The 25,233-nt window shown below is 35.4% G+C and overlaps 1 protein-coding gene across 1 annotated transcript in view; it reads right to left on the bottom strand.

Moving 5' to 3' along the window:
* Positions 1-25,233, bottom strand: part of LOC119505499 (contactin-associated protein-like 3) — a 249,225-nt gene that overhangs the window by 14,395 nt on the left and 209,597 nt on the right. The window contains exons 13-17 of the mRNA XM_037798314.1: positions 20,541-20,697; positions 13,551-13,666; positions 5,491-5,661; positions 4,590-4,808; positions 2,650-2,889 (exon numbers count right to left, since the gene is read on the bottom strand). Of these exons, the coding sequence (XP_037654242.1) occupies positions 2,650-2,889; positions 4,590-4,808; positions 5,491-5,661; positions 13,551-13,666; positions 20,541-20,697 (903 nt within the window). The remainder of the gene's footprint in view (positions 1-2,649; positions 2,890-4,589; positions 4,809-5,490; positions 5,662-13,550; positions 13,667-20,540; positions 20,698-25,233) is intronic.

Below are 25,233 nucleotides of genomic sequence, written 5' to 3' on the forward strand. Positions count from 1 at the left end.
TTCATTAAATTTGGGAAGTTTTAAACAATTATTATTTCAAATATTATTTCTGCTCCTTCTCTCACCTCTCTTTCTGGTACTCCAATTACATATGTGTTGGTACACTTAACGGAGCCCCACATTTCTCAGAAGCTCTGTTCATTTCTCTTCACCCTTTTTTCTCTCTGTTCCTCAGATTGCATAATCTCTATCAATCTATTTTAAAGTCACTTATTCTTTCTTCTGCTATCTTAAATTTACTGTTGAGTCTCTCTACTATATTATTCATTTCAGTTATTGTACTTTTCAATGCCATATTTTCATTTGGTTCTTTTACTAATTTTTATTTCTATTAATATTCTCTATTTGATGAGACAATGCCATCACACCTCCCTTTACTGCTTTAAGCACAGTTGCTTTTAGTCTTTGAACATATTTACCATAGCTTCTTTAAAATCTTTGCCCGCTAAATCTGACATCTGGACCCTCTCAAAGGCAGTTTCTGCTACTTACCTTTTCCCCTTTGTATAAGGCACATGTTTCTATTTCTTTACATGTTTCGTATTTCTGTGTTATTGTTGTCGTTGTTAAAAATTGGATATATTAGATAATATATTGTAACAACTCAGGACATTGATCCTATCCCTCACCAGAGGGCCTGTTGTTGATGTTCTTTTATGTATTTAGTGACTTGGCTGGACTATTTTAATGAAGTCCATTTCCCCTGAAGTGTGTAGACTCCATTGTCATTCAGAATCTTAATGCATAGTCTTGAGCACACACATAGTCACCCTGGGATTACAGTGGTTTTACTAGGACTCTTTTTGGCTATTTCCCTTTTCTCTCAGTTCAGATTTCTCTATCTGTTGATATCAAACCTAGCTGTTCACCCCCACTAATCGTCAGTATATTGCTTTACTGTTTTTGCAAATACACTAGGGTAGATATTCTTCATTGTCTGACCCAGTTAAATACAGGCCCTTTTTCAGGTGTAGTCTTCAAAGCCAGTCTGTGAGGTTTGTTCTGACTTCAGGAGGAATCTTCTTAGCTGTTTCTCTTTACCTGATTCTTTCTATTAAACTTTTAGCTTGTCTGTGGTTTACTTCTTGATCTGTTGGAGCAACCAGCCTCCTCTTAATTACTTAGGACTAAAATCTCCATTGTATTTAGGTTTCTTACACCTTTGAACTTCCCTATGCTCTGTTCCAAATAAAGTCAATTCACTTGGGGAGACCTAGAGAGTTCAGTGTTCTTTATGGCCTGCCTTTACCCCTTACCAAAACTCTGCTTCACCACTGTGGAGCTTTGGGTAGTGAGAGTAGACTGCTTCTCTCAGAATGACACCCCTGCTTATGAGTAGGGCACTGGGTGGGGGTGTTATCCTCTTGGCTTGCTTCTTGTAGTGTGGAAACCGTGCTCTATAAGCCAGCTGGAGCTAGGGCAATTGGGGCCCAGAATTCTCAGCCTGCCACACTTGGGTAAAGCATTTGCCTTATAAGTGGGGACCTGGTGGAGGAAGGGACCCCTATCTCTCTCAGCTGTTCGTGCCTGGAATAGAGCTTCTGGAGCACAGAGCTGGGTGGAAGGCTGAGAAATGCTGGCAACTTGACTGTCTCAGGGAGAAACAACAGTACTGGACTGGGAATTAGGGGGATAGGAAGCTCTGTCTTCCTGGCAATTACTACACAAAGTAGAGATTCTATCATGCTAAACCGGGAGGGGGCTCAGGGAGTGAGTCGTGGCTGAAATGTTTCAAACTCTTGCTATTCTTACAAATAATTAGTAGATTGATTGAATAAATGTTTCTCCATTTGAATTATGCTCTTTAGACAATTTCCAGAGACTTTAAACATCTGTTGTTGATTAATAATTTTCATGAGTTACGTTTGTCTCACTTTGTAGAGAGTCCGCAGAACTTCTCACACTGCCATTCCAGGAGTATCTCTCCAGGGTGATTTTTAATTTTCAAAAAAAACTTTGCTCCTCCTCCTCCTCCTCTTCCTCCTCCTCCTCCTCCTTCTTCTTCTTTTTTAAGTCTACTGCTTTGCAGGAGAAGCACTTCTCTTACAGGAGTTAGGAATAGGAATACTTCAGGAACTGCCTTCTTCCAATATCAGCAATCAGAAATTTTCTTTTATGCCAAACCTCTTTCTTATAATCATTGCCCACTATACTCTCTAAGAACAGATGTCAAACACTTAGAACAAAATGCTTAAGTAGTTCTGTTTTTTATATATCAATATTTAATTAATTAATTAAATATGTATTTCCCCTCCTAGTTAATGTGTTTGGTAATAAAATGCAATTTTTTATTGCCATAAATATCAATGATGCTTTAATGATCTTAAACTCAAGAACTGACCAAGGACAAGTGGTTGACAAAGGAATTGTTTCAAGAGCATCAGCATTAGAAGAAAACTGAGATTTTTTTGGATAATAAAACCAGAGAGGACAGATATCCTTTTGAAAAGAAGTAGCCATGGGCTTTTCTAAACTAGAGTCATATTCCCTACTAAATTAAATACGGTAATTAGAGACTGAAACAATTCTACATCAAATAATTACGAAGAACTGTCTTATACTTCCCTTATAATGTCAAATGCCAGAAATGTTCTTCGTATTCTTCAACTTCTCCACGTTTCCCCATCACCTGTCCCTTGTCACACCCACCGTCCGAGCAGAATGGCCCGATGTAGGCAGAGAAGGTGCAGTCACAAGCGATCCCCCTGGGCTTCTCTCTACACCTCCCGCCATTGCGACACAAGTGTCTGTAGCTGCTGCAGTGCCCTGGACACCCTGGCTCCACTCCCGGGGTCATCGTGGCTCTTTCCTCCAGATCCAGGGCCATCCCGTTCAGCTGCAGGGAACGGAGGCAGCCCAGAAAGCCTCTCTGGCGGGTGGCCGTCCCACCTACAAGGGAAACACTGCAGATGGAAACGCGTTCCGTGGTATCTTATTCAGGATTTTATGTCCATTTCAAACTGAGGCCTTAAGGAGAATGGCGAAAAGTGTGATTTGTCAAAAGGTGTTTTGAGTACACATACTTTTAAAAATGTAAATTATCCAATATCACAAAAATGCAAATGACATGGAATAAAACATTAATTCACATAGTTTTTAAAACATTGTTGACTTCAGAAAATATTTACTCAACTTCAGTTTAGAAAGATATTTACCATAGTTCAACAAGAACAACATAAAGATGGTGCCGACATTATTGTAGCTTTTGTTTATGAACAATGACACACATTGCCATCATTATGTACGAATTTTTCAAATTTTTACAATAATAATAAATGTAAATAAGTTTCTTATTTGGAGGAACTGTCAATAATAAAGTATGAAAAGGGATTAAGAAGTGAGCAAAGAAAGGGAAATTGGAAGGAGTGGAACTAATCCATAGACCCACTATTCAAGGTCTGCCTTACTATATCCACTCCTCTCTGAGAACATGGTGGTATAATAATTTAATAAATAATATATACATATATATTTGTTTTATTATGTAAAATTGAATCAGAGTGCCAAAGAAACTACTTAGAGAGGCCTGTAATTCTCAATGTTAGGATCATAGAAATTACTTGGAAAGCTTATGAAAAATGCAGATTCTTGGGTCTGCACCCAGAGATTCTGATTCAGTGGGTCTGGAATGGGTCCCCAAATTTGAATTTTCAACCCATGTCATGTGTGATTCTGAAGCTGATGATGCATGGACCACAATTTTATAAACTTCAGCTTAATGTGAATGCGAATTTTGGTTTATTTTTATGCCAGTTTCATTTGTAGAAATTCTGTTAACTTCCAGGATTATAAATGAGAAAAAAATTTCCTTAATTTAATCCACTGTGTGTTCCTCCTTTCAGGCAGTTTGATGGTTTCAGGTGTTTTGAGGAGGCTTCATTGAAGTCCAGTGTCAGGAACCAAACATGTTTTGAGCTGCGTTTATGGAGCCGTGGTATGTACACACAAATATACACACACACAGTCCCTCTTTCTCTCTCACACACACACACAGAGACTCACACACATTTGAATTCATTACTTAGCATTTAGTAACCAGAAGTTGCATGTATCCTCCCCCAAAGCAGGCTGTGCAATAATTTGTGATTTAGTTGAGTTTTTAATTGAGCTGTGTCCTTATTTTCTTTAAAATGCATGAGGAACGAGCAATTGAGAGCTACTTCTCAATCTGCTTGTTGCCTAAATTAGAATAGAGTTGTTTGAAAAGCAATATAGCAAAATATATTTTCCCCTTGGGAAAAATAAACAATGGGCAAACAGTAAATAAGCAAACTAAAAGGAGTACTTCCATTATTAAAAGCTATAAACTTTAAATCAGTTGGCTCTATGAATAAAGGAGCAAGGCCCACATATAAACATGGAGCCTGTAGGAGAGAGCACCCACCCAGATGGGCAGGGTGGGACTGGTAAAAAGTAATACATGGAAAATGAGATATAAAGCAGGAGTGCGCAGCAAGTTCCTTAATAGGGTGTCAACAGCATTGATAGTAGTAGTAGCTGTGTCTGTAATTGCTACGACCACTACTTGTATTGTGGTTTTTGCTCAGCCCATCTCTGCACCCAGAGCCCAGCTCCAGCATAGCACTCACCCACGAAGAGCTGGCTGTTGAGCTGTAAGCGGACGTGCCCGTCAGGGGGAGCGGCTTGGGTCCTCTGTGGGAGCTGATCCACTTGAAGCGAGGCTTCTTTAACGTTCCTCTCTGCCCTCACGTGGTGCCACCGGTTGTCATTAAAGGGTGTGGGTGACTGCACCGTGATCTCACAAGGCCCGTTCCCCACATCAAAGGAAAAGGTGACCTCCGCAGGAGCTGCAAGTGTTAGAGAAGCCTGTGTTCAAGTCAGTTCATGGGGGAGAAAATGTAGTCTTGACTAGAGATGAGAAAAGCACCATGAGTTCATTATGAAAGGGGACAACAGTGATGCAGAAAAATTTCACTCTGATTTGGGATAGGAGGACAAAATAAATTTGTATCCTAGAGGAAAGACAAACTGATTTTAACACCTGTTTATCTTGCCAAGTCCTAAATTATAGTGCTGTTTCCCCAAGAACTCCAAACAGAACTGGCTTTATATGTATGGATAATTTTATTTAAAGATAGTTCAAAACTTTATATAATTTTAAAAGTACTAAATGTTCATTTTGACAGTAAGAAATTAAGCTTTGGGTACATGAACAAACAATATGTCTGGTGAAATATTTTTGAAGTTCAGTAAACAGTTAGTTATCTGATGAGTTTGACTTAAATTCCTGACTGCACATAGCTATAGCCAAGAAAAAGCACGTTTTTCTGGATTAATACATGCTTTGAGTCCCATCGTATTCCTTTCTCATTTTAGGCAAAATGGTTAGTTAAAATCATAGAATTTTATTTAATATAGAAATACAAGTGACAAAATGAGAGTGACAAGACTTTAAAATTTTGTTCAGCTGACGAGTTTATTGCTAAATAATGGACATTCAGATGGACTTTTCCAAAGTGGGCAACTCACCGCGCAGTTCTATCCTGAAAAAGTCTGTGATCCCTAGGTTCTCTACAAATACCCCAGAGGAAGCTGTGGTCTTAAAAAAGAAACCCACGTCAGCAGTAAATTCTCCATGGAATGTAGGGAAGTGAAGGTAGGAAGTCTCAGTGTTGAAGGAAGCTGCATTCCAAAATGACTCTGTTTACAAAAAGAGAAACGTATAAAAGGGAAAAAAAAAAACTCCTGAAACAAAAATAAGTTACATTATATAGTTATAGAATTTTACTGCTAAACAAATTGATAACTCATACATGCTCTCATTTTGTGGTTCTGAATGTTCACCTTATGTAGTCACAGCATCGATATCCAAATGATTATTATGAGAATTAAAATTCTGTGTTAAGAGAAGGCTCAGGAAGACAGGGCATAAGCGGAGAGAGCAGTTATGGAGCAAGAGAGGGTGGAGAACCGAACTAGGGTGGTGGCAGTGGAGGTGGTGAGATGTGGCTGGATTCAGAATCACTTTGAGGTTAGACCAATAAGATTTACTGTTGAAGTGGATATGGATTGTGAAGAGAAGAGAAGAGACTGAGGTGAGTCTAGGTTTTTGGATTAACTGGGATGGGGAATATTTTTGGCAGAGTCAAGAGATGGCTGAGTTTGGGACATGTTACATTTGCCCTCACTCTCCTTTGCAAACAAACAAAATAGTGCCAACACTGCTCTTCATAGCAAAAAAACATATCTATGTATTTTCTTCTGGTGTAGGATATTCCTCAAGTCTCTTCAGTTACACTCTCTCAGTCAGTTCTTGTCTTTCATGACGCTGACATTTTGGAGTACTTGTCAGTTGTTTGGTAAAATGTCTTGCAATTTGGGTTATCGGATATTTCCTCATGATTAGATTCATGGTATGCATTTTTGTCAAGAATACCACAAAAGTAATGCTGTGTTCTTAGTATATCAAATCAGGGTGCACATGATGTTGAATAGTTCCAATATTTGCCATGTTTAAACTTTGATTTCTTTGTAAGGTAATATCTATCAGATTTTTCCAATGCAAAATTACTATTTTTTTCTCTGTAATTAATAAATACGTTGACAGAAACATTTTGAGACTATGTAAATATCATGTTCCTTTTCAAATTTCCAATCACTGATTTTAGTATACATTATGGTTCTTGCTTGAATTGATTATTACTAAAATGGTTGCCAATCATGATATTCTAATTTCCCCCATTCCTTCTACATTACTTGGTTGGCATTTCTCTGTCAGGAAGAGCTTTTTCTTTACCCTTTCATTTATTTATCCATATCAATGTACTCTTGGATTCTTATTCTAGTCAATGTATTCAATTTTATTACTGTCACTTATTTTGATGTTTAAATTGTCTCAAATATTGCCAGTGGGATCCCATTCAAGCAAACTGCAATGTCCTTTTAACAAGTCTCCATTAACTTTTGAGCGTTTTATTACTTTTTGGCATAGCAAGATCATCCAGGCTCATCTTACATTTTCCCTGCCCCATTTCTGGAATCAGCTATTTCTCCCAGGAGTCCTGGTTCTATTTAGTGGAGAATGGTAGAGAATGGTGTTTGGAAACCAAGCTCTGGGTGCAAGTATCTCTTTGCTACTATGGTGTCATTGCTTGTAGTTCCTCTCAGTGAACAGAACTATAAAATTTGTGTCCACTACACATGCACCACATACACATGCATGCACTTGTATATTTATTTCTATATTTCCATATTGTATATATTAAAATACATGAGTTCATGCTAATAACTCCATTTATAATGCAGAACCACATGGCTCATTCTAGCCTTCCTCCTTTCCACATTTGTAACCCCCTTTTCCAATAGTGAAAATCCTGACTTCCATTATCCACAAAATATTTAATTAATTGGTTATTCCCCCAGTGTGTAATGGATCTCCTGCCTCAATAGTAATTTTCCTGGCCTCATCCCTGCAGGCCCTGATTGCCTCCTTGGCCTTGGGACTGCAGGTCCCACCAGTAGCAGATGCCTCAAGAAAAGGGATAAATTGATATTGCTTTTTGAAAAAACAGAGAAGGGAAAGTAAGGGAAAAGAAAAGGAAGTTAAAGTTTTTTTTTTTTTCCAGAAGAGTCTATTTTTGAATATCTCTCACAGTCTTTACCACACCCTCAGAAACCTTACTGGTGAGATGAAGGTGAACAAAACCATCCTGAGGAATCTTGCAAATATATCCACATTTGAAGAGAAGTGGTGGGCTGAGGTGAGTTGGGAGAGTGGAAAATAATCTAGAAAAAATACTCAAAAGTGCAGAGCCCCTATGTAACAGTTTTGATGTCGGGATATCAACATAATCAGGGACCTCTGGTGCCTAACTGTCCAAAGTTTCTGAAGCTTATGGCTATTCTGACACAGAATACAACCCATACAATGCTGTGGGATGCTTGGCACAGAGCATTTGGAAAATTCTTGAAGAGAAAGCAGCGTGGAGAATAGCCAATATGTCCATTGTAACCAGCAGAGCCCCCTTACCAACATGAGCACTTACATTATGGGGGAAAAAATTGATAGAACCACAGACCTTAGCCCTGCAATTAAAGCTTGAAGGGAAGAGAAATATGTGTCAGATATGAGAAGACAGATGTCAAGAAGAACTCAACCACATTAAATATAAATAAATTGAATGTCAGAACAGAGCTGCCCATTACAAAGCAAAGCATAAGCAAGATAAGAAGCATGTTGACTATGTATGTATACTGCAAATAACAGGAAAGGAGGGAAGGGGAAGGCAAGGAAGGAAGAATGGAAGGAAGGAAGGGAGGGAGGAAGAAGGGAAGGAAGGAAAATGGGAGGGAGGAAGGAAAAGGGAGGAAAAGAAAAGAAAGAAACAAATAAGAGTAAATGAGGGAAGGAGAGAAGGAGGAAGGAAGGAAGGAAAAGAAGATGGATCATAGCATGCAAATAACAAAGAACTTGCTCTGGAAGAGCACAACCCAAGGGGGAAAAGTGCCTTTTAGGGCTTCACAGTATGGGACTAATAAAGCCACCAGTTCAGTGATGCATCTGTAAGTCAAGGATTGCTAGCAAACCCCAGAAGCTAGAAGAGACAAAGAAGGATTCTCCCTTTAGGTTTCTGAGGAGGCATGGTCCTGCCAATACCTTGATTTCAGATTTCGAGCCTCCAGAATTATGAGTCAATAGATTTCTGTTGATTTAAGTTACCTAGTTTGTGGTACTTTGTTGTGGCAGACCTAGAAAACTAAGACAGCTGCCTATACGACTAGCTACAGAAACTGCTCACTATCAGGAGATGGAGAAGCTTGCAGTGTGGCATGCTCAGCAAGAATGTGCAGGGATGTTTATAGTCCATGGGGGCCTGCCTCTCCCGACAGTATCCTCCACATGTTGAGGCAGAAAAAGCAAATCAAAAACGATAAAGCCTAGTCTCAGACTTCTCCACAGCAGTGTATGATGCCGGTGGGTAAGGAGCATTATCAAAAGTCTTCTCAGGTAAGATTTTATATCTAGTTTCTTTGATGTTCGAGTACTTAGACAATAAGAGGATCCTCACAGGCTTGAAAGAATGCTGGGCACATAGCACCAGGGAGCAGCCCAAGTGGGTAAGGGGGACATCTGACCATGGAATGCAACCATAAATGAAACAGCTGTAAAAAAAAAAGATTAATATAACACTCAATACAGACAAGGGTGAAGCAGTATGTATAAAGGTCTGGAAAATATCAAGTGTGACCCCCCAAATTTTATTCCAGTCTAGTTGTCCTAAGAGTATGAAGGCAATGAACAGATATTCTCAAGCATCCACACACTTAGGAAATTCTGCATATACAGGCTGTTTTGGAAGAAAAACAGCAAATGGACAACAAATCCATCCAATCAAACAACAAGTTAAAACAAAGAATTTAGGAATGGGAAAGCTGTGTGTATTTATATATACAAATCAACAACCATAAAGCAGATTGCTGTCTGCACACCTAAAACTGGGAGGTGAGGAAGGAGAGGGGAAGGAAAAGGAAAGGTAAGTGTTCACTTCTCCATCTGTCAGAGCAAGGAATCAATAAATTACATACAAAATTGAAAAAAAAGAATTAATATAAACTATAATTATCTCAAACTCTTAATGTTTTTCTACTTTTTTTTTAGCATTAAAAGGATCATTTGGGGTGAGAGAAGATTCAGCTGAAGTTTGGCAATACTTTTCAGGTTCACTTTGGTTACTTTTGCTTCTCTTACACTGAATTAAATAATTCCATAATTATTTCTAAATTTCTTTGTTCAGCTATCCTCCCACTGGTACATGTACATAGAGAGCTATCTGGAGTTTAGAGATGGCTATTTCTCAATTGAGTAATTCTAGATGATTATTTTACTATCTTTGTCATTGCTATGCTTCCTTAATTTTTTAATAATGTATCTGTCTTAACTTCATAAAATAATGAACCAATATTTGAAAATAATAATCATAAATAAATAAAAATATTTATTAAAATAAATAATAATGTAAATAGATATACAAAATAAAATGCATATACATTTATGTAAATTTGCCACAGTAAATCTCATATTGCAGACCTTGGAATGTTCAGTGATACCATTCACAGGCATTTTAATGAAAGTTGGCAATTTATGTCTTCTTAAAAGAACAATACAACACAACATGGGTCATATGAAGGTTTTGTCCCCCAAGAAACAGAAAGCATTTTTCTGTTTTTGTAAAGGTGATGTAGTGAGAAGCAGTAAGTGTTTTTTCAAGTATAAAATTGGCTCGTGCTTTTACAAGCTCTTTCCATGGCCCAAATCTGACTGTGTTTCTGAAGAATGCCTCAGATATAACTAGAGGCTGTTTGTAACTTTTTGAATCAGTATTTCAATTTAATCTAAACTCCTTTCATAACGATCTTATATCTGGCAATCATTTAATGACATGCTCCATAACATATTTTCCAGTATCTCAAGAAATGATAACAAGCTTAGGTTTCTCACGAAGCATGTGATAATGAAATAGTCATTCATTTATTTTATTCACTGAACAGTCATGAATTGATTATCTGCTCTGTGACAGCATCCAAATGCCAGAAACCCAAAGATAAGTAAGCCCCAGTACGAGCTCTTGACAAGCTTAAAATTATTTTAGGAAAACACACATGAAAAATAATTAAAACCCAGCCAGGGAATTTGATATTTGATATTTGTCAGATTGTAGAAAGGAAAATACTAACTGGCCTGCAGACCAGGAAAAGGCTTCGTGGAGGGGGTAACTTTTCAACTGAGTTTTAAAGAAACGTGATATTTTGCCAGGGTGGGGACTAAGGAAATAGAGCCAGGTGCTTTATCATTTTTCTTCATGTTGGGGAACCCACAGAGACAAGAGGAGGTTCCCATTTGTGGCACAGATATTTAACCCTGTTCTTCAATTTTGGGGTTCTACCTTTTTTCCCTTAGCATTTGGGGATAGCTTTCAGTCATCATATAAGGAACTTTCTCAGACCTTCTGTCTTTCTTTCAGAAACATGTAAAGATTTCCAACTTCTCTAGTTAATATTAGAAAACTAAAGCACAGTTTTCCATTTTTACTAACTTGCCCATTTTAAAAAATTGTTTTATTGAGATATATTAAAAAATCATATAATCATCCACAGTGTACAATCAGTTGTTCACAATACCATTATATAGTTGTGCATTCATCACAAGCAATATCTGAACATTTTGATTACTACAAAAAAAGAAGAGAATAAAAATAAAAGTAAAAGAGAACATCCCAAACATCCCATACCCCCCATCCCTCCCTATTATTCATTTACTTTTTGTCCTAATTTTTCTACTCGTCTGTCCATACACTGGATAAAGGGAGTGTGAGCCACAAGGTTTTCACAATCACATGGTCACACAGTGAAAGCTATACGGTTATACAATTGTCTTCAAGAATCAAGGCTATTGGGTTGCAGTTCAACAGTTTCAGGAATTTCCTCCTAGCTATTCCCATACACTAAAAACTAAAAATGAATTTCTATATAGTGCATAAGAATAACCTCTAGGATGACTTTTTGACTCTATTTGAAATCTCTCAGCCACTGAAACTTTATTTTGTTTCATTTCTCCTCCCCCTTTTGGTCCAAGAAGGCTTTCTCACTCCTGCAATGCCCGATCCAGGCTCATCCCCGGGAGTCATGTTCCACATTGCCAGGGAGATTTACACCCTTGGGAGTCATGTCCCACGCAGGGGGTTGGGCAATGAGTTTACCTGCTGAGTGGGCTTACAGAGAGAGAGATGGCCACATCTGAGCAACAAGGGAGGTTCTCTGGGGGTTACTCTTAGGCACAATTTTAAGCAGGCTTAGCCTCTCTTTTGCAGTAACAAATTTCATAAGGGCAGGCCCCAAGATTGAGGGCTTGGCCTTCTAAATTCTTACCTGCCCATTTTTTTTCATTCATTTACAATTAATCCATTCCTTGATTCAATGAATTGTACACTTCTTCATTCCCTCCCCAGACCCTACCTCTTCACTTTTCCTGCATTACTTTGGAATCTGGGATGCAGAAATAGAGATGTTTGATTTTTTAGAGTGTGAAGTCTGATCAGTAAGTTAGAAACACAGTTTTACCCTTCAATTTTACAGGGCAATGAGTGACTAATTTAAGGAGTACTGGCAGAGCCAGTAATAGAAAATCAAGATGTGTTTTTTTAATGTATACATGTGATTTTACATACCAGCATCTTTTCTGTTTTTACATCATAATAATCAACTTCTGTTTATAGTAATCCACAAGATTATCAAATCATATCTTCCTCTGTTGAACCCTATAACAACAATTTGTTTTATTGTACATTTTTAATGAAGAACAAATATTTATGTTCTGAAATAAATATAAGTAGGTATATCTTTCTGCACTGAAATCAAATTTATTTAATACTAAAGAGGAAAATATTCAAATTGGAACTGTGAATGATACATATGATTATTTCATCCCCTGCTGAAAACATGTATCTGCTATGAAAATTATATTTGCTTTTAAGATACTTATGAATTATATTTAGATATATTGGATATGTGAAACATCATATCCCATTAGTTCAAAAGAAAAAACCTCCAGAAATAAAATTGAAATAAAATGTTGAAATACATTTGCTTAAAAAGCCATTTACCTCCAGTCACTGTTCTAATTTCAACCCAAGCCTAGCAGCTGGAAAATTATAAGTTTTAACTATTTCTTGTGGCATTGAGGCTTTTATATGTGGATAATGGAAGGAACAACGTCAGGACTGCCACCAAGCAATTATGAATCAAGAGAGCTTTGGTTTTGTGTTCCTTTTATCTCAGTATGTGACCAACTTTTGGCATCACAGTGCTGAGCAAACATTCAATTTTTCTTGAAGTTCTGATGTTTTTATAGTCTTCACAACAGCAGTCTGAACTAAATATCATATAAAGGAGATTTAATACATAAGTGATACTATTTCCATAATTATGTTTATAATACATGTCATTCTCTATAAATTAATATTCACTAATGAAACATAGATCATCAGAACAGTCTTTTTTTCTATTTTGTTCACTGTTTCCTTTGTTTTAATCAAATAATAATTTGCATTGATTCAAATAGTATTACATTCTCATTATAAAAGTTCATAAAATATTTTTAAAGTATAAAAAAGAAAACAAATGATATCTTGTTGGCCTATCAACCAAGGATCATCACTGGTAACATTTGAGATTTTTTTTCAGTGCATTTTTGTTCACAGAGTTGAAGTCATATCATTTATGCAAAACTTATACAATTTTGTATCCTGTTTTTATTCTCCATTTAATATTAAAATGTAAATTTTACCCACAGTACTACATTGGGTGCTTTTGGCTTAAAGTACCAGAAAATCCAACTAAAAGTGGCTTAAACAGAGAGTGTCTTTTTGATAGCTGTGTTTTTATGTTATCTGTCCTAGTCTCAGCTGTGCCACTAATTTCTTCTCTGGCCAAAATGAGCACATTTGTTCACTCCTTTGAAATGTGCTGAATTGCTCATCAAATCCCCATAATGTGTCATTGTGAAAAGAAAGCTTTTTCTTGCCACTACTTACTGTCCCCTTGGCAGAGCAGAGGTCCCAGGGTGTAAGCTGTTTCAGAATCGGGTCGGCCGACATCCCCGGTGACTGGCAGGTGCTCCTTAGGGGACAGGGCTCCAGTGTTACTCGTCCTAGAATACAAATACGATGGAAACCCTTAAAATTATTCTGATTAGCATACAGACCAAATTACCACAGTCTCTTATTTTAGTTCAAAACCAACATTAAAGGACGATGTACTTAGTGAACACTTTAAACAGTATCCAGTGTTTTGAGAGCACAGTTACTATGGTTAATCTAAATCAGGGATTGGTGATCTTTTTCCATAAAGGGCTATATAGTGAATAATTCTGGCTTTGTGGATCATATGCCACTGTACCATGAAAGCAATCACAGCCACTAATGAATATGTGTGACTGTGAGTACCAATGAAACTTAATATATGGAAACTAAAATTTGAATTGCATATGTTCCATGGGCCATGAAATATTCTTCTTTATATTTTTCCAACCATTTATAAATATAAAGACCGTTCTTAGTTTGCAGGCAGTACAACAACAAGCAGCAGGCTGGATTTTGAACCCCAAGCTATAATTTTCCAACTCTTGATCTATTTGCCGACTTGATATAAATGACCACAGAGAAGAAAAGGGACAAGTCAACAAGGCTGGTTACCTTTGCAAGAATGCAATGACATGTTCAACATAACTAAGCAGATAACTTCTCTTCTAAAGGTAGTCTCAGGATACTATATAAATGATCATTAAATACAAATCTAAATAGCAAGTAGCACTATTTAGATTTTCATTTCACAGAATTCTATCCTATCATTAATTTTTTAGAAGGCCTTTAGTGAATATTGGGTAATTCCTTCCTTGCTAACTTTATAATTAAAAATCTCCCCACAGATTCAAAACCAAAATAAAGATACATTTTAATATACTACCCTAAAAAGTATTATATAGTCTAATGTGTGCATGAGTGCTTTGTGGAGTGCTATGTCCAGTCATTCAGTTAACAAACAGCAATCACCTTCTGTTTGCCAGCACTGTGCCATGCACTTTGGATACAGGTGCAAAAATATATAGTCTCTGCCTACTTAAAGCACACAGTCTACTGGAAACAGTGAATATTTATTATTCTTGCTATTATTGTATCATCATCATTCCACATGTAAAGGCCTGGAGAAAATGAATGAGCATCTCTGCATACAACACAAAGAGACTTAGAAGAGGATCTAGGAGACCTGGAGTGCTAGTCTAGCTGCACTGCTATTTCCTTTGCTGGCCAAAATAAAGGCATTGTCTGTTCTTGCTTGTATTTTTATTTTATGCCCCACAAAATAAATTCCATGTGTATTTCTGATTATCAGGCAAAACACTCTGGCCTACCAGTCTCTCATTCTGACATAGTGAATCTCTATAATATCTACTAAGTACTAATTTCTTTCAATGACTTAGTTCTCAAATCCTTCTTTGTATGGGTTTATGGCAAAAAAAATAAGAATAATTAGTTTGATCACTGCAGTTTTATTGTATTCTTAAAATAAAGTTTTCTGAATTTTTAAAAAAGGTGTTAGGCATCAAAATTTGGAATTTGATAACACTAACATAATTTGACTATGTTATTCAAGATTTCCATCCTGTAAAAAAATGAAGCATTCTGTAATGCATATAAAGAGATAAATTAATATGAATTAAATAACTTTAAGAGATAATTAATGGTTAAAAAAAGAACAACCACAGATTATTTCCAAAATTCAGATTAAAACTCCATTGCCTTATTTAGTTAAAGATTCTATCGTATTCATGGTCATGGAAAGACCAAAGCATAAACGATCTAAAATGGATCATCATTTAGCTTTTGATAGGACTGATGGTAAGCAAGCTAGAAATACATCCCTTGGAGAATGGAAACAAGTCAGTCTGGCAATTTTTTATTGTTAATATGATTGCTACTTTGGCCAGACAGTCCAGTAGCAGGAAAGCAATTCTATTAGCTATTCATGGAGGATCCTTGAATTTTAAAGAACTATTTTGCAGAAAAGCTACATGTTTCTTTCCATTTTTGACACTGACAGTGTGTGCAGAATGCTGAGAATGTGTAAGGGAAAACCGTGGTTTGTTTTGGTTGCACTGGGACAAAAACTACAATAACGTGTCTTTTCTTTCAGTTATCTTGGAAAGTACAGTGTTTTCAATGAGGGAAAGGACAGTCAATATTTCCCATCCATTTCTATTGGTACAGGAAGTTACCACCATTTGTGGATTTATATAGAATATTTAAGTTTCTTCACAGTTACCAAACTCCTTCAAAACTTCCTAATTAATAGGGATAGCTCATTGTTTTCTTTGCTATTTTTTCCCAAAGTTTATCCAACAGTCCAAATTTGGAAATAGTGAATTTCTAGGCACAGCAAGCTCTTGCAGTTGTCTTAAAAAATTCAGTAAGAGATCTTCCAAAGCCTTTTTGCTTAAAAGTTCCTACCGATCTGGAAATTATACTCTTCTAGGAAGTGTGAGATCTAAAAGCTACCATTCACTGTTTGCCAGGGGACATTATTTGATGTTAAGTACCAACATAAATTTGGGTGGGATTGTTAAGAAAGAGGGAGAAATGTTGAGTCCATGCTAACTTTTAATAATTGTTTTGAAGGAGTGAGTCAGTAATAACAGAATTATTATGATCCACAACTAACACATTTTTAATATTCCCAGGTTCTTGATTCTGTTTAATTGCTCTGCCTATCCTTTGGCCAACACAGCCTTCATTAATTACTACAGCAATGTAATATTTATTGATATCTGATTTTCTTCTTACCTCCTCATCTTAAAAAATGATACTGCCTATTACTTCACTCTTAGTTTCCATCTGAATTTTCAAATCAGCTTGTTATAGTCTGCACAAATAACGAAAATCCATGTTACATTTGCCTGGGATTTCATTAAATTTCTTGCTTAATTTGGAGAGAAGGACATTTTGAAAAGAGGGTTTCACAAGAGCTGCACTACAGATATTTTGGACGGGATAATTCTTGGTCATGGGGAGCTGTCATAGATGTTCAGCAGCAACCCAGGCCTCTGCCTACTAGACGTCAATAGAAACAAACCCCCTGTCAGTTGTAACCAACAAAAACGGCTCCAGACAATGCCAGATGCCTCCTGGGGTCAAAATCGCCCCTGAATGAGCATAATTGCTTTGAAATCCTGAAGTCTTCCTATCCATGACAGTAGAGAATTGAACTATTTATTTAGGTTGTCCTCAATTCTCTTAATGAAACTTTTATCATTTTTTTCATAAACATTTGCAATTATTCCAAGGGACATTTTTGTTACTACTGTAAATGGTTTTATTATGTTTTCCAATAATGATTATTTTGTGATTTATAGAAATTAAATTAATTTTTCTTTATTGACCTTAAATTCAGTGAAGTGACTGAACTCTCATTTATCCCGATGATATTTCTGTAGATTATTTTGTGTTTTCTAGGTTGGCAATCATTGCCTATGAACTGTGCCTGCCAGCCTTGCTTCCTCCTGCCCAATCTCTGTGTCATTTACTTCATTTCCTTGCTTGTTAATTGCCACATGTATGCACTTCCAGAAATTATGCATTTGTTATTGATTTATAACAATTAAATTTTAATTACTGATGTAGTATTCATCATGAAAGTTCTTTAAAGTTTAAGATTTGATCCAACCTGAAAATGTTCCATACATGCTTGAGAAGAATGTAATTCTCTAATTGTAGATGAATGCAACATCAAGTTTGCTAACTATATTGTTAAAATATCCTTGTCTGCCCCATTTATTAATTTCCCAAAAAAGTTATGATAAAATCTCCCTTTGAATATCTGTTAATTCTTTCTTTTTGTATTTTCAAGCTGTTTGATCAGGTGCATACAAGTTTAAAAGTTGTTAGCTCTTCCTGGTAAATTAAAGTCTGATCATTATATAGTGCCCAACTTTCTTCCTAATAATGCTTCACTTTGACTTTGTCTGATATAATACAGCTATACTTGTTTTCTTTTGGTTTGAATTTACTTGGTATAAAATTTCCATTCTTTTGCTTTCAACTTTACTCGTGTTTTATTTTTTGTAAGCAGGTTATAGCTTTATAAATATTGTACGATAATGTCTGGTTTATCAGTGGAGATTGACTCACATTTCTTTTGACTCCTCATACATTTGGATTTATTTAAACCATTTCATTTTATATTTTTTATTCTGATTTTTAAATGACTGAAATAAGCACATAATATTCCTGTTTAGATGCTTAGAAAGTAAAAGTGCCATTTCATATATTTGTTTTTATGATCACATTTTAGCATGCTGTTATTTGACAGAAAAATCTTGCTTTAACTGGGATACTCTCTGATCGTAGATTAATTTTATTATATAATATGTTTTAGAAAGAGCTTCTGTTACAGGAAAAACTTATGGAAATGGTGTCAATTTATATGGACAATACTACTGGTCATATTAATAAATACATATGAACAGGAAGAAATAACAAACTAGCTATCGATGTTATAGCTAATAGAATTGCTTTTCTTCCTCAATGAAGAAGTTTATTAGAAACTTCCCACCAAAAAAAAAACTCAGTAAGTACCTGAGTGATTATAGAAAAGGCTTGTTTGAATAAAAAATAGCCATTGTGGTTTTAATAACACTAAGGTCCTTCTTACTATGGTCAATCTAATATGACCATAATTATAGATCTTTTCACTTTTACCTATAACTTTTAACTATAAAAATGTTTATGTGAGATTGTTAAATTCCATTTTTACAAGCTGATCACAGAAAATTAATTTTATTTTAAAAAATTGAAAGAAAAACTGGCAAAATCACCCCCTCCCCCAAAACCCATATTCACAGAGCATATGTTACAAGAGTTGGGAAAAAAAATTGAGAATGGTTATATTCCTACTGTTGAATAAGATCTGACTATTGGAAGCTTCAAAGTAAATAAGATATGCTTAAAAAACAAATGACCCCACCATCAACACTCTCCCGAAATTAGGATGGGACATGAATTTTTCAATATGTTTCTTTCTAGGACTATTCTTCAGAAAGGCTTTCCTCCAAAAGAAATCCCAGGTCTTCTGTCCCATGAGTGCAGTGCTATCTACATTACTCTACTCTGCTGATATAGGTAGGGTTAAGGGTCTCCAAGGGCCGGGACCACCTCAGCTTCTTCTGTCTTCCTCCTCAACACTCAGCAATTAGGAGTCATTCATTACATGGTTGTATTCGTCAAGCAATATGTACCTTTTGCCACTGCCCCAAACACATGTGATGTCTATAGTAATGTATGCACTTAATCTTGATAGAACAATCTATGATAATTTTTTAAAACAAATTTCCTAACTTTCTTCAAACTACATTTGTGAGACAACTTGAATACACACAATTTTGGCTTTCTTGGAATGTTCCAAGTATTTCTACTCTGGCCTGTTGAGATTGGGGATGGGAATGGGCCAACGATCTGGAGGTCTCCAGAACAGCCAGGAACAAGAGGACTGGAGCTCAGATGATCAGGAGCCTCTTTTGGAACGGAAGAAAGGAAGACTACTAGAGAAGCCCTTCAGGAAGGAGGTTTTAAGTTGGCTGTTGTCTCATTACAGAGCCTAAAGTTAACAACTGTGGTTCGATTGTACTATCAGGCAGTTCTCAATGCACATCTCACTTTTAACAAGGCATTTTAATTGATGGGAGGTTACTGAAGATCTGAGGAACTACTAGTAATAAAATTTGAAACTATAGGAAAGATTTTTTTTTTTATCTGTTACTCACTAAATTTGCATTTAGGTTTTAAAAAAGATAAAGCCTTATTGGAATAGTATATCAATATACTGGAAAGGAAAGGGTGTCTCATAAATCTATATGACCATTAGGTAATTTTGAACTTAGGAAGAGTGAAAATAATCTCCATACAAGCAAATGTTACACAATATATTGACATTTCCAGGCTACTTGAGTACATTTTTCAAATTAACAATATTATTTAAAGTGAGGCAAAATATCTTTTGCTTATGTCATGTAAATAAGTGGAATACCATGCATTTGAAATGGCAAACTCAATTTTCAGGGATTAAATGATTGGTTATATGAGATATCTGATAGCCAAATTAATTATATTAATACCTGAAGTGACCATTAAGATTTTTTAAAAATGAATTTCTACATGGCTTAGCTGTTTTGTGAAAGCTTTTTTGAGTTGCTCACATGTATACAAATATGAATCTGGAGATTTAAAGCATTTCATACTACAAATAAACAAAACTGATACACAATCCAACAACAGCTTCCAAAACAATAATATTGTAACTACTAAGAAAGAAGCATTACAATCTATATGAGAAAATTCTTCTGCTCACAAGACAGCTTAAAGTACAATTTTCAAATCCCTGAAACTCTATATGTTAGCATGACAGTGATTTCAATGCATGGTTCACAAAGCATTCCATTCTGGAATACTTGGTGTTGCACTAAAAAAAAAAAGTTGAATGTGGGAAATTCAGGATTCCACAATGCAGTCCTTTTATGCAGGACACCTCAGAGTTTTAACTGTTAATATACATTGTGAATCCCTAAGAGTTCTAGAGTATGCAAATCTATTTAAGGCAAAAATTTGGAGGAATTCATCTTCGGAATTACTGTTATGAGCATGGTATGTAAATACTAGATTGACAAAGTAAACCAAACTTCAAAAAGTATAGAATGTGATTTCTGGTGAGTGTTAATGCTTGTCAGCTGTTTCTATTTTAAATAAGCAAAAATAAAATACAAATGAAATATTATTCACCGTGAAATAGTATATAATTGGTCATGAAATTTAGTCTTTAGATTTATTGATTACATTTTGTCAAACATATTTTTAACTTGCTTGAATATACTTTAAGCTAGTATCTCTACTGTCCTAGTTTGTCCAATATTCAACTAACTATGCATAATTAAGCAGCAAAAACTATGATTTTGTGCGGGAGAATCATGTGGAAATCACCATTCACTCCGGTCAGCATCACAGTTGCAGTAATATTGAGACTCAGTGCAGGTTCCCTCTAATCCACAAGTACACTTTTGAGCATCAGGCAGAGAACCTCCCCAGTAAGTGTGTGTTTCATTGGTTCTTCCAAGCCACCAGCTCAGTGGGGTTCCATCTGAAAGACAAGTATGAGAAAGGTGACATCTACTTTTCTCCCCACCACCACCACCCCAAAACAGTTCATTTTACTCCCAGATTTAATGTGCACATGTGTGCATATGTGCGTGCATAGAATAAGAGAGGAAAAAAGAGAGAGGATGAAAATATATTTCAGAAGTGATATTTTACCCCTGCAGCATGATATATTTTTAAGCATATTAACTAACCCTTCCCCACAATATTTCAATATCTAGACTTAAATGATTTCCAGATTTTTTATTTTATTAGGAAATGAGTAATTTACTTATTTGGACAGGATATCACATACTTTCTATAAAAATAATACTAAAAAATCATTTGCTATCAAAATAAAAACCTGAGTAATTTATACACTAGAGATAAAATCTCTTGAGGTGATGATATGCTCATTGAGAAAATGTAATGTTATGCACAGACGCTGAGGTTTCTTTCATCATAGTTTTCTTCTAAGAATGCTAGCTGTATAGTAAACATTTGAAAAGGTATGGCATTCTTGTCAGGACTTACACATTTTTTGGAGGGATGTGTTTTCCTTGCATTAAATGGCTTGGCTATTTATTCAGAGGCTACAAAATGACATTCACAGGCCTTCTTCATGCTTGAGATGAAGCTGATGGTCATAAACAAAGTGCCTATGGATCAGCTCAACTCTGATGAGTGCACATTTTCAGTACATCTCCTCATTACTGGCAATTTTGAAAAGATAGGGCCAAATGTAGCCTTAGTTTTTTGGACATGTGTTAAGTCTAGAGATGCTGGTGGGGTGCATAGCACACTGATGCAGGATGACAAGAAAAGCAAGTGTGTGAGCCATCTATCTTAACATAGGAAGGGGTGGGAGTGGACAAACTACAGTCAATAAGGAATCTGGGCATAAGGTAAATGGAAGTGGATTGACTCAATTCCTCAACAATGCTTGGCAATTTAAAGTTGATTTTCAAATTCAGGTTATTACCATTGGGCCCTAAATTAGGATCTGGAGCTTATTCCAGTTTCTAACTCACTGCTCATTACAACATATTCATAGATGAGATCTCTGCTACTCCTGATGATATTTCGGCCTAGTAACATACTGACTGCATTTATTACCACTACCACCACCACCACCCAAAAAAAGTAAGAAAAAAAAAAAAAAGCAACTATGGAAATCTGTAAAAAGAATCAATATCAAGAATCTTCTAAAGTTATGTTGAAATTTTATGACTACGGAGTGGAAAATATCAAAAAATTTTAATATATTGTTTTTCAAAATACTGCTTCAAGGATTACTGACTTCACCACTACGCTTTCACAGATTGAAGAGCAAAAAAAATTATATTCAAATGGAAGAGTGTAAGTTTACATTTAAATCTCCCATCTTCCCTACAAAGGAGTAAAACAAAATATTTTTTAGAGATAGTAAGTGTCTTTGGTCCCACAGGTAGAAGAAAATGAAGGAGCTGAAAGAGTAGTTGGAGAAATATTGACTGAAAACTTCCCAAATTTGGTGAAAGACATAAACACAAATTCAAGAAGTTGAATAACCCAAAGAGGATAAAGTCAAAGAAATTCACACCAAGACACATAATTGAACATTTGAAAACTAAATGCAAGGAAAACAATCTTGAAAGCAACCAGAGAGAAACAATGCATTATCTATGGATGAACACAAATTAAAATGACAGTGTATTTCTCATCTGAAACTATACAAACCAGAAGAAATGGCACAACATTTTTCAAGGGTTGAAAGAAAAGAATTGTCAGCTACAGATTTTATATCTAGAGAAAGTATCCCTCAGAAATTAAATGGAAGTAAAAACTTTCTCAACAAAGAAAAACAAAAGACTGTGTTACTAGCAGTCATTCCCCTAAAGAATGGCAAAAGGAAGGTTTCAAACAGAAAAGAACAGATAGAAGAAGGAATCTTGGAGCATTAGGAAAGAAGAAAGAACAACAGTAAGAGAAGAGATATGGGTATATATAATAGATTATCCTCATAACTTCTCAAATTGATATGTGATGATTGAAACAAAAATTATGGCACCATATGATACTCAAGACAACGATGTTTAAGGAAAAAGAATAAAGGAAAGATAAAGGGACGTACAGGGAAGTAAGGATTCCATATTTTACTTGAACTGGTCATATGTTTATGCAGTATGACTGTGATAAGTCACATTTGTATATTGTAAAACCAGGCAACCATAAGAAAACTATACAAAGCACTAACTCAAAAGCACTATGAAAAAATCAAGATAGAATACTAAAAAAAAGTTCAAATTAATCACAGGAAGATAAGGAAAGAGAAATAAAGTAATGAGAAACAGAGGAAACAATAAAACACATAGTAACACAGAAGACTTAAGCCCTAGCAAATCAATAATTATTTTAAATATAAATGGTTCAAATACATCATTTAAAAGGCAGAGATTGCCAAAGTGGAATAAAAGGAAATGACCCAACTCTATGATGTTTACAAGAAACTCACTTGAAATTCATCAGTATAGGTAAATTGAAAGCAAAATGGTCGAAAAAAATACCATGCAAACATTTATGTAAAAAAGCAGGAGTGGATATTTAATAACTGATACAGTAGACTTCAGAGCAAAGAAAAATACTGGAGAAAAAAAGGAACATTATATGATGATAAAAAAGATCAAACACCAGGAAGAAGTATTGATTCTTAATGTGTATGCAGCAACAGAGACTCAGAATACATGAATCAACTATTGAAAGAGCTGAAGGAGAAATAGACTAATACACAATTATGGTAGGGAATTCAAAAATCCCCTCTCAGAAACTGATAGAACTATTAAAGAAAAAAGAAAAATCAGTGATACAGAAGATCTGAACAATATAACTAACCAAAAGGTAATTGATATATGTAGAATATTCTACCAAAAAATGGCTGAATACATATGTTTTTTCAAGTACCCATGGAACATTCACCAAGAGAGACCATATTCTGGTGCATAAAACAAACCTCAACATATTTAAAAGAACTGAAATCATATACAATATGTTCTGACCATAATGGAATAAAACTAGAAATCAATAGAGAAAGATACTAGGAAAATCTCCAAACACTTGGTAATTAGAAAACACACTTCAAATAATTCATGAGTCAAAAACAATCTCAATGAAATTTTAAAAAATACTTAAAACCTAATGAAAACAAAAATACAACAAATCAAAATAATTGAAATGCAGGTAAAACTGTATTGGCAGGGTCTCTTGTAGCAGTACCTGCTTAAATTAGAAAAGATATCCTAAAACCAAAAATCTAATTTCTGACATCAAGAAGCTGGAAAAAGAAAGGCAAAATTAACCTAAGCAAGCAGAAGGAAGGAAATAACAGGCAGATTATCAATAAAAGTGAAAACAGGAATATAATAGAGAAAATCATTGAAACAAAAAGGTAGCTCTAAAATAAACAATAAAAATGACAAGCCTCTATCAAGCTGACAAAGTAAAAAAGAAAAGAGAAGTGACATAAGTTGTTAATATCAAGATTATAAGGTGAGATTATTGCAGATACTGCAGTTTAGATGAAATGGACCAAATCCTCAAAAGTACAAGCTACCACAACTCAACCAACATGAAATAGGCAATTTTCTTAGACTTACAACAATTAATGAAATTAAATATATAATTTATAAACTCTTAAAAATGGAAATCTCTGGCCTATATAGTTTCACTGGAGAATCCTACCAAACATTTAAAGAAGAATTAACACTGATTTTATGCAATTATCTTCCAGAAAATAGAGGAGGAGGGAACACTCCCAACATCATTTTACGTATCCAGTATTACCTTAACATCCAAATCAGGCAAAGACAGCATAAACAAACAAACAAATAACAACAAAAATCTACAGACAGCTATCTCATGAATTTCATGCAAAAATGCTCAACAAAATATTAACAAACCAAGTCCAGCAGTGCATAAAATAAATTATACACTGTGACCAAATGGGATTTGTTCCAGTTATGCAAGGCTGATTCAACATTTGAAAATCAGTCAAAATCAATCAGAGTAATCTATCATCTCAACAGATAAACACATCAATGATTCACATAATCTTATCAATTGACACAAAAATGACATTTGACAAAATCCAATACCAATTTGTCATAAGAATTTTCAGCCAATTAGGAATAGATGTGAACTCCCTCAAGTTGGTAAAGAGCATCTACAAAATCCGTATAGCTAACGTCACACTTAGAGGTGGAAAAATGAATGCCTTCTCCCTAAGGTAGGGAACAGGGCAAGGATGTCCACTTTCTTCACTCTAATCAGCAGAGTACTGGAAGTTCCACTCACTGCAATAAGGCAAGAAAAATAAAAGCCTACGGGTTGAAAAGAAAGAAAAGTTGTCTCTATTTGCAGATGTCATGATTATCTACATAGATAATGCCAAAGAATATTCAAAAACTCCTGGAGCCAATAAGTGGCAAAGTAAAGCAAAGAAATAGGATACTAAGTAAAGTAATAGGAAATAAGATGAACACACAAAAATCAACCATATTTCTAT

The sequence above is a fragment of the Choloepus didactylus genome, chromosome 10, assembly GCF_015220235.1.
Source record: "Choloepus didactylus isolate mChoDid1 chromosome 10, mChoDid1.pri, whole genome shotgun sequence".
Classification (NCBI taxonomy): Eukaryota; Metazoa; Chordata; class Mammalia; order Pilosa; family Megalonychidae; genus Choloepus; species Choloepus didactylus.